At 36.7% G+C, this 17,607-nt stretch overlaps 1 protein-coding gene across 3 annotated transcripts in view; it reads right to left on the reverse strand.

The window, feature by feature from the left end:
- The window catches only part of LAMA2 (laminin subunit alpha 2), a 452,538-nt gene that overhangs the window by 237,892 nt on the left and 197,039 nt on the right, over positions 1-17,607 (reverse strand). For all 3 annotated transcript variants that reach the window (XM_023759137.1, XM_014461101.2, XM_014461100.2), the window contains exons 11-12: positions 14,446-14,586; positions 11,674-11,844 (exon numbers count right to left, since the gene is read on the reverse strand). In XM_023759137.1, coding sequence (XP_023614905.1) covers positions 11,674-11,844; positions 14,446-14,586 — 312 coding nt within the window. The remainder of the gene's footprint in view (positions 1-11,673; positions 11,845-14,445; positions 14,587-17,607) is intronic.

Consider the following 17,607-nt stretch of genomic DNA (forward strand, 5'->3'; position numbering starts at 1 on the left):
CATTTTATTCCCATATAAATGTGTATTATTTGTGTGCTTTGTGTTTCTGTTGCCAGGAGATGGATGGGTAGATTTGGACTTATGTATTTTGTAGTGGCTAAGAAAGGGTTATTTTAGGGTTCCCTGGTACAGGCTAAACTATTAACAAAGTCAAATTCTGAGGTCAGACTAAGAAATGCTGCAGAAATATATTTTTTTTTTTGCCTTGGGAAGCTTAACTTTTGGGAATCATCTACAGATACTCAATCATCAGTTATTTTAAAAAAGTGATAGTAAAAAAGTGGCCCTCAAAATTGTATGGGTAAAAAAAAAATCACTAGGGGAGGTTGTTAAAAGTGTAGATTTCCACATATTTCCTCCAGATCTTTTGACTAAGTGAATCCAGGATAGAAGTCAGTAATCTCCATTTTCAATGAAGTCACCAGGTGACTCTAAATGAGACTGTTGTAGCTATAAGTAGATTTAAAAAGAAGGGGTTAGTTTAATGGTTCTGTTTAACCCTTTACCATGGCTTGTATCCTATAATTAAAAATACTGCACTACATGAGTCAGGAACATTGAATCAAACTTCAGCCTTACGAAGTCTTATGGGATCCAGCCATCATGGGGTTCATTCCAAGCATAGTTTATATTATCCTAAATGTCTTTCACCAGACCCAAAGTTCATGTGTCTTTCTGTCACAACAGAAACTTACTTCTTTTCAAACACGTATTCTACCATCATCATCTAAATAGCTTCTAGATGAGATACATTAAATCATTCTATTGTCTCCTGTGTAAAGTTTCAAGAGTTTTTAACCAAGAGCAAACTTAATATTAAATGATAACAATCAAATTTTATTGCTGCACTTGTTTTGAAAAAAATAAAAGCAAAATAAAGCATTTTGACTTTTATACAAAGTCATCGCATCTTAATTTAAAACTACTGGATGTAAGAAAAATATGCCCTATTCATTTCCCCCTGTGATAATGAGTAAAAAGAAGCTTAAGGCAGTAAGCGGCCTCAAGGAGCTTTAATGGCCTGCAAAGCTTTTTGCTTGTGGGTTATTTCCAGTCCCATTTCATTATAAAGAACTTACATCGAGAACACAGAGGCTGATTACTTCAAACCCAGCCTCAGATGAACACTAGAGAAAAGGCACTCACTCCACCACCAGACACATCTTAGACTAAAAGAGAGAGGGTCCTATTGATGGTTACTTTCTAAATCAAAATACTGTAAAAACTTGATATATATGAGCAGATTCTTCCTATCCTTTTCTCTTTGCTGCTCTATTTATTGATTTGTTTTCTTCTTCCTTCCTCCCTCCCTCCCTCCTTTTTTTTTTTTTTCTTGTGTATGGGGAACCTTTCTAAAATTTCAATGGCATAATGTCTGACCTCAAATTAGGCCCAGTTGGAGTTAGTAATGATAACTAATTATTATTTATCAGGGACTGTCTTGAATGCAGTGTATTTATTAATTCAATTAATCCCCATAACTCTGTGAAGTGGGTATTAGTATTGAAGCATGGGGAGCAGGGAGCGATCTCCCCCTTGCAGGGAGCGGTTCTTGCCTCACGAAGTTTGAAGAATAAAATCGAGGACTAAAAGGATGTGTTCATAAAAGGGTGTAAATTTATTGGAAGCAAATACAGACTCCCACGTAGGGAAGGGGTTCCAAGGGGGTAACCCACTAAGCCCCCTTTTCTAAGGTTTATAAATGCTGTAGTTCTTTGTGTCTTCATGCTCCCTTCCAGTTGGACCCCTTCCCCATTTTATGACCCTGTGCTTTTTTTTGATTGGTCACTCTTTTGCAGAATATCAGCTTCAAAGTCCAAACCCACATGGTGCTCCTCTTTTTCTCTCCCCCTTATCTTGTAACATTCCTCTATCTCCTGTGAAAATCTGTTTCCCTCTTTCTGCCATCTGTCCATGTTTCTCTATCCTCTGTGAAAGTTTGCTTTCCTCTCCCCTTATCCTGTGGAACCTTGCTATTCTCTGCGAATGCATGCCTTCTGGTGGCCTCAACCCCTCACCTATGCATTCCTCCCCCCATGGGCTCTCTTTATTCCCCAGACTCTCTAAACCTGCCTATTTTAGATCTAAAATTTCTTTCAGTATTATCTCCACATTACACATGAGGAAACAGTGGCACCGGAAAACTAAGTTACTATATACTATAATCACATAGCTATTGTCTATGAGAAATAAGTCAACACAATTCCCTGTTTCTGTGTTAAACAATGCAGGGAGCAAGCATAGATTTCAACCCCTATTTTTAACAATTCTAAAAAAGTAGTTTAAGCAAAGCTGGTTCTTGGACTGTGATCTGTGTAAACTAGCTTATATATAGACTCGTTGCTTATTCTTCAATACCCGATCCAAGACGTTTGCCTTATTCTTGGGATATATATAAGGCTATGGTATTCATAAATTCTGCCCAATTGCTTGCAATGCAAGATCTGCATTAAAATCACCCAGCCTTTCCCCTAAAACCCATGAGTAGCTTCCCCTGATCTTGAGTTTCCAGGATACTACTAAGACTCTGTCAAGGTGTTCCACTTACTGAAGTAACTTCATAAACTTAGTTTTGCTTGGTCAACAGGCTATTTCAAGAATATATTTGGTAGCTGACATGTGTCTAATACTTATGAGGAATTAGAAGATTATATTTTGTTGTAAATACAATAAGTAACTCTTTATCTTCTAATTCTCCTCAAATAAAAATGTATCACTATAGCAGAATAGGAAAGTTGATATCAAACTTCAGTAACTACTTAAATAATTTTTGACATTTTCTTAAAATAAAAAACTAAAGCACTTGTGTGATTCTCAAACCAATAATCTTTACAAAAGTTCTCTACAAATAAAAAGGAGTCTCTGAGTGTCTCCCCAATCCTCTGGAATTTAACAGGATTAAATTAAATTCATTAAAAGATGCACTTGTTTGAATATTACAAATTCAATGAAAGAAAATATTTTTATTCTTAAAGTTTACTCAATCAGGAGACCAAACCAACAAGAATGAAGAATTCAAACACTGGGTGGTGGGGAAAGAAAAAAAAGAAAAACAGTTATCTCAGAATGAAGTAGTCAGGAAGGAGTGAGATGTCACATGGTGAGTATTTTGGGTGTGAGCACACAATGCACGAGGAGGTCTTGCTTCTTTAGAAATAGCTGTAAATATATTCATCTGAGTAAAACAATCATCTGTGTCTAGTCATGCATGCTCTCTGCTCTCCTGGCTGTCGCTGCTGTCGATCCGGAGTTGAGAGGTAATGGCCTCATGATTCAAGGAAACTGCTGAAGTGTGTACTTAGGCTTCAGTTGGAGAGATGGGTTCATTTATCTTCATAATAAGCTATTACCATCGAGAGGTCACAACTCATTGAAGAGACAGTCAGTCTAATTGGCTCAATTCCATTAGCTTTTGACATGCCTCAAGGAGATAAGCACTCTTTTGCAGGTAATTTTCAATCACCCAACAAACTATCTATTTAATAATTCATCACATTTTTGATTGAGGTCTTATCACATAGCTCCTTCTTCCATGTGGCAAATGTCAGATTTTAGATCCAGGTAATAGAGGGAGGGCTTCAGAAAAAAATAAGGTGAGAGAGCATTTGCTTTGACTCAAATGCTACTATTGGAAGTGATGAGAAGACCTCAGGAATAAACATCTAAGCTTTACGCTTCCCCAACAGGACCTGTTGACAATAATAAAATTTCCTGAAACTATCAGGAAAGAGTATTATTTGTAGCCTTGTGATAAGTTATGCATGCCAACCAATTTTTAGCTTGTAAGATTGGAGCATTTACTACTTATTGAGTAATCACATGAAGCAATGATTTTTACAACGAAGTCTAGAATAGGAAAGTTTGTCATAGCTTATAATAGATTAAAATAAAAATAAAGGCTGTACTAGTTAAAATATCTTATTTTACAAAGTTGATAATATTCTTTTCTTGAGAGAATGAGTAGATAGTCTCTGAGGCAAACTCACAATTCAAATGTTAGCTGTTACTCTAAATAGCTAAATAAGCTTATAACTACAAATTTATGTTATTTTTCTTCACTATTTTTACACAAATGCTTCTAGGTTTAGTTAATCATATACCTTGGATCATTCCATATTGGTATATCAAGAATGTTTCTTATTGATTTACTAGAGGCCCAACGCATGAAATCGTATGCAGGTAGGGTTCCTAGGCCTATCTTCCACCCGCTCGCCAGTCCCTGGTCCCACTCTGCCGCCCCCGCCAGCCAGCTGGTTCCCCTTGCCGGCCCCAGGTCCTACCCCACCTCCGCCGCTAGCCACCCAGTTCCCCTCACTGGCCCCCTACCTCATAGTGACTGGTCGAGCGGTCGTTCCGGCCACTACAATTATGACTGCTGGCCTTTTATTATATAGGATAGTTTTATAGAGTTAGATTGCATGTATATTCCCTGAACTCAGTCTCTCAATGATAGACATTTTTGCAGCTATCACAAACATTTATGAATAACTTTGCATTTTACATATTTATTTATACCTGTAGGATAAGTTCCCAGAAGAGAAATATGTAATCATACGTGTATTTGTAACTTTGGTGAAGATTTCTAAATTGGTTTTCTTGGATTGCATCAATGTATATCCCCACTACTAACATATAAGGATTTTTGTCTTTTTAAAGTCTCAGTAATGGTGTGCTATCCATTTTTTGACTTTCCTAAGATAGATTACAAATGATTTCTCAGTGTTATCATATTAAGAGGCAGATCGAACATCATTTCATATATTGAAGAGCCATTGTATTTTCTTTTCTATGAAGGGCTCATTCATATATGTTGTCCATTTTTCTGTTAGACAGTTGGCCTTTATCTCATCAATTTCAATAACCTCTTTAGGTACTAGAGAGATTAGCCTTCCATTTGCTATAAATTATAACAACAATGAAACATATCGGATTTTTTAAAAAATTGATATTTTATTATTTATATTTGTTTTCCAGGGCTGCCAAAACAAAGTATAACAACCGAGTGTCATAAGCAACAGAAAGTCATTGCCTCACAGTTCTAGAGGCTAAAATGTGAAACAGAAGTGTTGGCAGTGGTGGTTCCTTCTGAGGGCTGTGAGAAAAGGATTTGCTTAAGTCTCTCCTTGGCTTGTAGATGGCCTTCTTCATGAAAACATGGCATTCTTCCTAACATAGTCTCTAAATTTTCACTTTTTATAAGGACACCAGTCATATTAGGTTGGGCTCCACCTTCATGACCTCAGTTTTAACTTGCTACATTATAGATACAGGGTATTGCTTATGTTTATTATGTTTATGAAATTGACTTCTCTAATCAATTACTAAAGGGCAGGAATCTCAAATTCCTTTAGACACCAGGTCTTCAGTGAAGCAGGAATAGTGAGATACTTATCACATCATTTGCTTTGAAAGACATGAAGCAGCTGCAAGATAAAGTGCAAAGCAGGTTTCTCAAAAACTAGCTAACTGATTTAATTTTTTTTTAAGTTTCTGCAAAGCTACTATTTGAGCCATTTACTCTACCTACTTGCTAAAATTAATTCCCTGTGATTGTCCAGTTGCTCTGTCAGATAGCAATAAACAGGTAGGGGACAAAGTGTTCTTTGATAAATGTCTTTTATTGACATGAGACTATCTACAATATAAATTACCGCAGCACACAACTACAGAAATTCACAAAGCAATAGACATTTATTGAACAGCGTCTGTGTGCTAAGGGCATTTGGAGAATTCTGAACATTCTGGGGGGAATGCTGGAATTCTCATTTTGCAGATAAGAAAAGTAACACTCAACAAAATTATGGAATGTGTCCAAGATCACAAAACTAATAAGCTAGCAATCCAGCATTTAAATCAGATCTGTAAAAGGACTAAAACAGCAAAAATAAATGTCCAGGGCCTCCCCTTGCATAAATAATGACTTTCAATCAATTCTAATGAAAATAATGTATTAGCTTGCTAGTCCATGATCAAGGTGTCAAAGGATTGGTCCCCTCTGAGGGCTGTGAGGGACGGTTGTGTGCCAGCTGCTTCCTTGGCTTTAGCTGGCTGTCTTTTCTCTGTGTCTTCAGGCTCTATTCCCCCCATACCTACCTGTGTCCCATTCTTCCCTACCACCTCGTTCTTTTCCCACTATTAACAATTTAAGAACAAACAAACCAAAACCAGCACATAAAGAACGCTCTGGCTACGATAGGTTCCAAATGCACAATACCACCGTCTAATCTACAGTTGACGATTCTGATCTATTGCAAGGGACAGAGGCCTGAATATTGGGGGTTTGTCTCAACAAGGACTTGGGCTAGTGCATGAGAATCAGCAATACATGGGTTCCCTAAGGCGCACATGGAACATGGCTGTGAACTGTTACTGAAAAGAATATAGAAAAAGACTTCTACATTAAGATTGTTTGAAACTCTTTTAGATTGATGCTGGTTTTGCTTTCTTCAGTTTTGAGGTAAGGAATAGGGGTTATAGAAGAAAGGCTTTTTGATTCTCTAGTTATGGCATAGTCTTCCTTTTTACAATTTCAAAGAAAATTTGATACAAAAGCACCTGATAAGCTATTTGAAGCTTGGATGTTTTGTTACTCATTCAATAACTATTGCGTTAAGCCCTCGGCCTAAAGACATGGCCAGTCTGAGGTCCTGTGTTAGGTGGCAATCGGTAGAGAAAGCATTATTATTTAGCATTTTTTATTCTCTTAATTTCTTTTTGTTTCTTTTTGTAGGAACAAACTACTGTCTGGTATCTTAGTCCCTTAACCGAAAAGGCTTTCTACATTTCTTCTAGTGGAAATGTGCTGATGAAAAAGTATCTCAGTGTTTATTTCTCTAAAGTAAAAACTCCTTGTTTTGCCTTCATTTTTCAAAGATATTTTGGCCTAGTAAAGAATTCTAGACTGATAGTATTTTTCTGTGTGTTGCTGTTTTCTTTTTCCCCACTTTAAACATATTTTAAAATATCTCTGTACTCTTTTTGGGCTTGTACCACATTTGACAAGAATCTTCTTTCTTCTTCAGTACACGTTGTGTCTCTTTTTCTCTGGTGCTTTTAGGGTTTTCTCTTTGTCTCTATCTACCACTGCTTGTTTTCTTTCTTTCTTTGTTTCTTTGATTTTGATATACCTTGGCTGAGTTTCTTATCTGTTTCAATTTATTAATTTTTTCCTGGTTATGGTTCTTAAGCCCCTGCTTGTTTACATGCCTGGTAATTTTTTATTTGGTGCCCAACGTGATGCTTTTTATGTATTTGGGTGCTGGATTTTGTTGTAATTAATTAAGTAGTAATGGGCTTTGCTCTGACACGCAGTTCATAACTACAGTCAACAAATGAGTTCTTGGGCATTTTGTTTGTTTTTAATAAGTATATTTTCTCATTTACCCCAAACAAATCATTTGGATTGTTCTAGGCAACAGATCTTTTTCTTGGTTCTACTCCATTACCAAATCATTCTTGATGATTTTTTATGAGATCTGATTAATGGAATAGAAATTCATTTAGTTTATTTATTCTATTTACTTTTATGGCCATTTACTTTTATGCCATTCTCTGCAGACATGACACCTTAATTAATCTAAGTCTTAAATTGGCGGAAGTTAAAGATGGGGGAGAGGCTTTGACTTCTACTTTTGAATAATTTTGAGGAATGTGAAAGAAAGAAGTCATAAGTACAAATTCTGCTGCTAAAAGGAGAGGGGATCATGCTTGTTAGTGAGTTGTTTATTTATTTATTTTTTAAAATATATTTTTATTTATTTCAGAGAGGGTGGGAGAGGGAGAGATGAGAGAGAGAGATGAAAGATGAGAGAGAGAGAACATTAATTATGAGAGTGAATTATTGATCAGCTGCCTCCTGCATGCCCCCTACTGGGGACAGAGCCCGCTACCCGGGCATGTGCCCTGACCAGGAATCAAATCTCGACGTTCTGGTTCAGAGGTCGACACTCACACATTGGCCGGGCCAGTTGTTTATTTTTTTTAAGCCAAGATTGAAATCATCTTCCAGCTTCCACATAAATCCCAACTCAAGAGTCCTTTTTGAGCAACATTACTAAAACCATTTTTTTTTGTTAAGTAAGTTGTATCAATCACAAAGTATTTTTAAGCTCCTTTTTATGTGATAAGAACTACCTTGTCCTGTAAACCCAAACATCAGTCTCCTTCAAATCCACAGTTTTAATTTGAGATCTGAGAGGTAGAACTGAAAGTCAAGAAAGCACAACAAAGATTACTTTCAGAAGCCAGATGCTCTTTTGTCAGCAGACTCCTAATGTGCATTTTAAGCTAGGCTACAGTTATACTTGGCAACTACATGACATACTTTAAGAGCTTCTTTAAACTGGAAACAGGAAAAGACAACATAATGTTGTAGGAAATAAGTATTGTTTTGTAAAGAACAAATCACATAGGATGAATTTAATAATGCTCAGAGACAGCATTTCAAACCTTAATGGCGAGGCAGGAACAGCAGACAGGCCACGCCAGATTCTCTGGAAACTTTATAGACCGGCTGTGAATTGCTTTTGGAAGCTGCGCTATTTCAGACCACTAGGGTAACCTTAATTAAGCGATTATTTTAATGATCCAATTGCACTTGGTTTACGAAAGCAGTAAATTATTCCAACTCCGAAGTACCAAACTGTGTCTGAATAGCTGAGCCTGTAGCAAACCAGCAGGACTCTGTCCTCCAGCTCCTTCCATCCCTGCCTAGTTCCACGCTTAAACCAATGCCCTAAAACCAAGCACTGACATTTGCCAAGCATTTTGAAAATGAAGTGCTGCCTAGTACAGCCCTGTGGGTACCTGACTTCTTTCGCTTTGATTATCTAGAATGAGGGGAGAAAATTAGCCCTTGATTGTGCCAAGGGTGCTAAAGATTCACTCACATATGAGAAGAAAACACGCATTGTTTCAAGATTGCTATTGAGGAATTAACTCATAGGTAAGATCATGTAAAGTTTTTAAAGGGGGAGTATAAAACTATGTTAAGTTTTGCTAGGTCTCATCTATTATCCACATACACACATATTCACTTATGGATTCCTCATTACCCCAAAGAGAAACTGCAGTCAATAAAAATGTTTCTTAGGACAAAAAATATTCTTTTGGTAAACTGCCTACTGTTCTTGAGTTTTATTACAATCAGGTGGACCTCTGTGCTAGCAAAGTGTATCCCATGTCAGAGAGGTTTTATTATTTGGGGTTAGGTTCCTTAAAAAAGGAAGGATGGCTTGTGGCATCTTCATTACAATAGAATATGCACAGCACAGCACGGCCCCTTTCTGTTGTAAGTATCCTTATGACCAAGTGACTGACTTGAAAAATGTTTGAAAACTAGTTATATAAATATTTAGGAAATGCTAATAGCATCTCCTAAATATTTTTCCTACTTAGGGATTAACACTAAAAAGGCGGAGGAGGAATTATGTACCCACAGACTCTTGGTCATGGATATAAATGAGTTTCAGCATCTAAGCAGATGCACTAGTTCCTTGATAGACTATTTCTGTCAGATTCTGGCAAAGGCTCTGATTCGAACAGCAATTACTGGTAAAGAATTTAGCCTCAACTACTTAGAAAAGTGGCTTTATTGAATTTACAAACAAGTCCCTACAATTTTCCATTTCCTTAGCAAGATATTAAATCAACCAAGCTAAGCATGTCATCATGACTATAATTTACGTGATCTGACATGACAGTTAAGATGTACTGTGGTAATTTGTGAGAGCTTGCAGTATTATTGGTAGTATCAAAAATTTATATGGTTCAGTTATTAAGGCAAATTGTTTCATTCATACTGAGATATCTGACAGGAAACCACCGAGGGCTTCCACATTACATTTAAAAAATGCCTTCCATATTCAAACAATTTGCACACCCTGTTGCCATTATTTTGTTCACTGAATGGAAACTGAAGCACAGGCAAGCACAGCTTTTTGATGTGAAAATGATCTGCGGGGGAACATGAAGTGCTTCATTGTGGGTGGTTATAAGCAACAGTTCAGCCAGGATAAGGAAAGTTATCTTTGGGAACCAACAACTATGAACAGGATGTCCAAATTCTTTGCTCTGATGCTATTTAATATCCTATTTGCTTGCTTTCCTTCTGTCAGTTTGATTTCCAGCCAAGAGAAAGAAAAAGCATATGACCAAAGAAGAAATTATCGAAAATATGGTAAAGAGTCTGCTATTATAAGCTACCCTAAAATAAACTTCACTACAGCAAGAAGAATAAGACCTCTGAAACCCATCCAATTTTGACCCAAGGCTCTTTTCTAAACCCCTCAAAGCAGGGGAAAAAAACACACCTGACAGTTTATTTTTGGCAAATTTAAGCTGTAGGCATTTACATCTCATGTGCTATTCTATTCTTATTGGGAATGTAGGAGGTTCCTAAGTAGAATAGGATAGAATGACTTCTTATTGTAATGGACCTTGTAAATAAATGTTTAATTGGATTTTTATTGCAGCTGTAGAATTTTGTGCAACATATATTGTCTCTTGTAAAATACATATTCATTGAAAACACTTTATTCATTTACACAATTTTCATAATAGCATTTTGAAGCTGGTTAAAAATAAGAAAATTGGCCATGAGTTAAAATTTCTTCAATCTGTGCAAACCACTAGCTCCCATTCACAAAGGAACATCTGAACTACTATTAAATTTTTCTCTCTCAATACTCACATGCCATGGTGAGAGAACCACTAACTATAAATATATTTTCACTTGTTTAACCAGCGAGGATGCCTTCAAAAGTGACACTATATTCTTATAGGGAAAAACTAGGCGTAAGTAGCATCAATTTGCTAAGAGATTCTTCAGCATGTGATCAGGTTAATTTAACTATCAGATGACAAGGTATTAACTTTCACAGAACAAGCAAGTATTCCCGTGTAGAATTACTATACCAAAATTTGTTTGCAACAAATTATTGTGCAAAATAAAATGATAAAAGCCAAGGCACCTGTCTAGCTAGAGTTAATCCACATCTGGGAAACACACACACACACACACACACACACACACAAACACACACAAACAGCGCTGCCCTTCTGAGGCTGCTAGTGTATGTTTTTCTTTGTGTGTGAGTGGGCTTTAAAACACACATGTGCTTTCAATCTGGCACTTCTTATAGTGCAGTGTTCTGTCTGAGCTCCGGGAAATATGCTGTTTACATAAGCTTCATGGCAAGCATTACATTAGTTATGTAATAAATTTCGTTTCCAATTAACATTCATACCAGATAGAAGAAGGAGCTCTCTTGAATGTCAGTTTTGAAATGAAATAGAAACAGATGAGGAAAACTTCAGTAAGTATCCCATCATAGACAACTCATGAAAAACATCTATTTCAAGTAAATCCAACACGGTTTCTTCCAATGTCTATAATTTTTTTTTTGGCAGACATATTCTCAAGCCCTCATTAATTTATTTGCTGATTAAAAAAATTATATAGCATGTCAGCTATGTGAAGTTGTGAACCGAGGATGCCATGGCCCATGGAACATGGGAAAACGTCAAATTCAAGCTGATTTAGTTGTTTCAGGCAATTTAATACAGTATATGTTTGATATGCTTATCTTTCTTTAAACAAATACTAAATAAAGCCCATTCCTTTATTGATCTGTTAAAGCAAAGTAGCAAGAAGCAAGCAGCATATGGACTTACCTTGTTTCCCAGATACGGAGCTGGGGCGCTCCAGAAGTAGTCCTGGGGCAGGGCGCGGCGGGCCTCGCTGCTGCTGATGCTGAGCTGATGAGGTGGCTGCGGGTCCTGCTGGGGAGCCACTCGAACGTGGCCAGAGATGTCAGTCAGATACCAGCCACTCATCTCTTTTATCTTAAACAAAAACACACAACCATCATTACGTCGGAAAAATAAAATCCATCCGCTTCTGTTCTCTTTTATACTCCTGTAAAGTCCATGTATTTAGAAATCAGCTGAAACCGGTTTGGCTCAGTGGATAGAGCGTCGGCCTGCGGACTGAAAGGTCCCAGGTTCGATTCCGGTCAAGGGCATGTACCTTGGTTGCGGGCACATCCCCAGTAGGAGATGTGCAGGAGGCAGCTGATCGATGTTTCTCTCTCATCGATGTTTCTAACTCTCTATCTCTCTCCCTTCCTCTCTGTAAAAAATCAATAAAATATATTTTAAAAAAATCAAAAAACAGAAATTATACAAGTTTACCAAAATATGAGAGTTTTCAAAATCACTAAACTTATCATATGTACTCATAGATTCCTATTTTTTTTTTATGTTTCTAGGAGTTTGGATGGTACTTATTACATAAAAATCTGTTTTCATCGATTTAATGCTTTTTTTTAAAATCATGATTCCAAATACCCTTCTTAAAAATAGAAATTCATTCAAAATTATACAATGGTTATATTAATATCCAGTAATCTGACTTTGAATTTTATATTTTTCACTCTACTAGTAATTTCCTATTGTTTATGGAATAAATTATTTTAAAAGTGTTGCCTACGCATTTGTGAAGCTGAGGAAGAAATAAAATTTGCAATTGTCTGAAAGATGGTTTTTCATTCAGTATTTCCCCCCTTCCCATTTATTTAAATTTCAACATTGAGACTTGAAAACATTTTAATCCATCAGCTTAGCCTGTTGCTATGGCCACAGCTCAGAATATTGTACCTACTCCTTCCCAGGGCACCAGAAGTACCACAGGAACCCAGGGCTTAGATCCTTGGCCCAGAAAAGGAAGAAGCCTTAAAGAAGGACTTAGGGAACCCATGATGATTTATTTGCTTTTCCATCTTTATACTCCAGGCAGGGGTGGGCATACAGTTGAAATTGTAATTTAAACTGTCAGGTCAGGATAACACACTGGCTACTGAGGTTTATAGCTACCAGGGGCCCACTAGACCTGTGTGAGCAGCTTGGTATTGGGGGTGATAAACAGCAGAATGGTAATGGTTATTGTGGATGAAATATATTTTTTAATTTCTTTATGTAGAAGTCATTTGATTCTGTATCTCCCAGAGCTGTGGAATTGCTGGGACTGCTCTGGTGGAAAGAGAAAGAGAGACCAGGTAAACACTTACTGGCTAGCTAGACAATAAAATATATATTACTTTCTTTTCTTCCCTTTCCAACACCACCCTCCAGAAATTCTATGACAGCTCAGTGAGATTCAGAGGAAGTTCTCCCCAGATGACTCACTGAACTGAAAATATCCCTGGACCTGGTTTCTGAAGACCCAGGCTGAGTGTCTCCCCTGCTTCTCTGCTAACTATACAATTTTGATATGTTAATGGAGCTGTTAAGAAGTGTGTGTGAGGGTATTAGAAATAAAAGGAGGAAGTTAGACTAGATTTCCATTAACTGTTGGTTCTATGTATTCTGCTCCAGAAGCAATGCATTTGATAAAGTATGTATAGGTCCAATTTTAGACATGAGAGAATAACCAGAAACTGCTCATAATATTTCAGACTTGACTTAAAAGCAATACAGGCAGAAAAAAATATACAATAGTTATATTGAGTATTAGTTAGCTGATTAAAGTTGAAAGGAAGGAAGATAGTTTATTGAAATAGTGATGTTGGTAAAACACAACTCTCATCACGCTTCTGCTAAAATTCTTCATGACTCTCTAAGTATAAGAGCCCAGTTCTTTAGCATGCCCAACCCTGGATGACTGGCATAGTTTCTCATTCCCCTCTTGGCTTCTCTTTCTCTAGCCTGTTTCCTGCTATTCTGTACTCAAGAGTGGCTACACAGGCTATTTGAAATCCCTGAAGGCCCCAATTTTCCTTTCATACCTCTTCTATAAGGAGACAAATCACAGAGTAGAAAAGGCAACGGGGAGTATGGTAGGCACTGGAGGAAGGAAGGCAAACATGTTTACATTTATAATAGAGGAAGAAAATTCCAGTGACTACTAAAGAGGCAATAATTTGAAATTTTTAAAATCGACTAAGAATAAAGGTATTGTTCACATTTAGTGACCCCCTTTTGACAATGAAAGGGCTCATGCAGCATCAAATAGTAACTAAAGGTTGGTGGGTAATATGCATTTTATAAAGAAGTAATAAAGCAACATATAACTTAGGTATCAAAAATATTGGTGAATGAATAATATAATTCTTCATATCACAATCGGATGCTTTCTCTGTTGAATCACATTCCCCTGGGGCTAGAACAACATTAATTTCATTACTGCTTCACATATTAATCATGGACACTGAAAAGGCTAGTGTTTATTTATTCTGAGAAGTTACCATCTATACACTATTACAAAAAAAAACTTAAAAGGATTTGATAAAAATATGCAAAAAGCATTGAAAGAAAATTACATCACTTCTGTATAATAACTTTAGGTAGAAGCTCACTGTAAGAAAAAATAATAACTTCATACAAAAAGAACAACAATATCAAGAAGGCCTGTGGAACAGCAAACAGAATTAAAAGGCTGCTACTTACGTTGCCGTAGGTCCAGTAGGAACTTTGACATCTGTTGGAAACCCCTGAACAGAAACACTCATCACATCCTTTTTGATTACTCTCTTGCAAATTGAAGAAGCCAGATTTGCAACGGCTGCAGTCTCCTCCTTCAACATTTTCCTATAAATAGAAAGGTATGTTAGAAACAGAGGTGCCCTTTAAACTTAAGAATTGTCTCTCGCTTTAAGAAAAATATAAGCTGTATATTCTTCATTTTACCGCTCAAAAATCTTTAAAATATAGTGATATTTTTTAAAAATCTGCTTGAAAACTCCTTAGTAAATGATATCCTTTCTAATTGCACAGATGGGAAAGAATTTTGGCCACTAATCTGCTGTAGTAAAAGTTACAATTTTTATCTTCCTGTATGTCACGAATGTGCAGTAAATACTATGATACATACTGCAATTAAACTGACTAAAATCCGTTTGGTTCATTATTGTCCATTGTTGAACTACTTTATCTTAGAACACATGATATGTGACAAAATTAAAGGCATTGAAATAATACATGGACACATAACACAACATTGATATTTTACAGGTGATAAAATGCTTTTCACATTATATACTAAACGTACATACATTTAAGGAAACATAAGAACATGACAGGTAGAGAAACTGGGGCAAACAGTCATAGTATTACCCTGGTGAGACTAAGTAGAAAAGGAGGAAAGTTTTCCCTGCTTAATTTTCACAGTGTTTCCTTTAATGCAATGGTGATATTATGGGGAAAAATAATTCTCATTTGGTGACTGCTCTCCCAAATGGTTCCATTAATCCTAGTCCTAGTATACTGAGAAGTTATCTGTTTATGGGGGAGTCTATACTGTGGACTCAGCCTACGGAAAGCTATGTGATGAAAAACTGGGAAGGGTGCAATCTTTCAATTTAAAGAGTGGTTAAACTTGACTAATAACTTCTAAATGAAGGCTCCTTGCTTTCCAGGAAACAGATTCTTTTTTTAAAAATATATTTTATTGATTTTTTACAGAGAGGAAGGGAGAGGGATAGAGAGTTAGAAACATCGATGAGAGAGAAACATTGATCAGCTGCCTCCTGCACACTTCTTACTGGGGATGTGCCCACAACCAAGGTACATGCCCTTGACCAGAATCGAACCTGGGACGAGTGGTTAAACTTGACTAATAACTTCTAAATGAAGGCTCCTTGCTTTCCAGGAAACAGATTCTTAATATCCCTTATACATGCATTTGCTCCACATTTTTCCTTTTCCTTGAATTCCCTTATTTCCCTTGAATTACCTCAATTCAGAAACTTTCCTTTTCCTTAGAGAACTTCTCACTCAACTGTTTTCATAGCCCTTTATACACTGCTCTATTATAACCACAGAAAAAGCATAGCTATTTCTTCTCAGATCAGTCTCTTCAGCTATGTACCATAATCTGCCCAGAGGTAGAAACCCTATCCTATTTACCTTTGAGTACTAGGAAATGGCAGTGTTCCTGGTAGAATACTGAACATCAGCTTAATAAATTTTTATTAAGTTTAAATTAATCTTTTAGTGGTTGTGTTTTCCATGCATAGTAAAATGTTATGCACATAGTGGATGTTTAATAAAAATATTTGATAATAAACCAAGTTGGTCAGAAGATAGGGATGATAAAGTCTGATAACATAAGACCAAAAATAAAAGAGGCAAGAATAACATGAAAAAAGAGATGCAGAATCTGCAAATAAAGAGGTTCTCCTTGTATCCGAGAGAATAATTTATTTGAAATTAACTTTTGGACTCTTAATTTCTATGACCCACTTACCACCTCAACCACCTCTACACTGCTGGAGCCTAAACAAAGGGTGTCCCTGGACCTGTTTTGCGTGTCAAACTTTAGCATCCTTTTCATTGAAATTCTTGCTAGTTCTTACTTATAAGGTAGATTTCAGATATTTTGAGATAATAGATGTCAGCAAAACTAATCAAACTAATTTCAGACCTGTAAATCCCCAAAGCCCTGAAGTTAAAAGCATCTTCAGAAGAGTACACAGGCAGGAAAGATGAAACATATTTATAATTCTAATTTAGCTTAGCCCGTTGAGGACACAGTACAGCTGTTTTGTACACTGTGTTCTTATGTTTTTGGTCTAATGTACCTTTCATTTACTCTAATTTGAAAGCTTGTAATACCGTCTTTCTGAAATTCAGACCGAGTTCAACAACAAGACATTTTTGGACAGTAGTTACATTTTCCTTAGCCCCATTTTAGCCTGGCAATATGAGCTTGAAAAAATTATGATTAAATAATTGCAACATTCAATTGCATCTAATGGATTGAAGCAACACATTAGGGTAGGAATTCTAGGAACTGTAAAGAATGGTGGGTCAAGGTCCTGTATTTAAAAGCCAACATCTAGAGTTGGGTAAAAAAAAGTACACTCATAATCAACTATAATGCAAGGTGGGCCATGATAAGTGCATCTCAGAAATAAATTAAATTAGAGAAAAACAGGGGAGAAGAGACTAATGCCTGCTAGGAAGGCTCGAGAAAGCTTTAGGAGAAAACCTTGAAACATGGTTAATGAATTCAATCTGTAGCAGGAGATAGAATGAGAGAGCCATGCTAGCAAAGATATTGGGAACAAGAAATAATGCAAAGATTAGAAGATTCATTAATTATTTATTTTTTTCATAACACATGTATTCAATATTTCCTATGTGCTAGAAACTTCACTTAGCACTTGGGTTCCAGGGTCTCTGACCTCACATAGTGAACTTTAAGGCTACCCTAAGAGATATGGCTTTTTTCCCCTTAGCAACTGGTAAATCATTAAAGATTATCCAGCAGGAGATACATCAACAGGACTATACTTGAGATACTTAAGTTGATGGTAGTAGGTAAAATGTCCATGAAATGTGAGACACTGGAACAAGGAAATCTTTCATTACCACCTGGTGCAGGAAAGGGTTAATGCAGCAGGCTTGAACTGCTCAGACCCTCACAATCCAAACTGAAAGACTGTCCCTTGACCAGTTCCTGGAAGGTAACCTAGAATATCCTGCCTGAAAAGAGTGTCTTTTTATACCTGGGGCCAGGGGTCACAGCAGATATTTTATGCAAACAATGGGACTTATGATGAATGCCTGAGGTCTTGGCCACATTGTATCAGTTTGACCTCTAGGGGC

The sequence above is a fragment of the Myotis lucifugus genome, unplaced genomic scaffold (genome assembly GCF_000147115.1).
Source record: "Myotis lucifugus unplaced genomic scaffold, Myoluc2.0 scaffold_150, whole genome shotgun sequence".
In the NCBI taxonomy this organism is placed as follows: Eukaryota; Metazoa; Chordata; class Mammalia; order Chiroptera; family Vespertilionidae; genus Myotis; species Myotis lucifugus.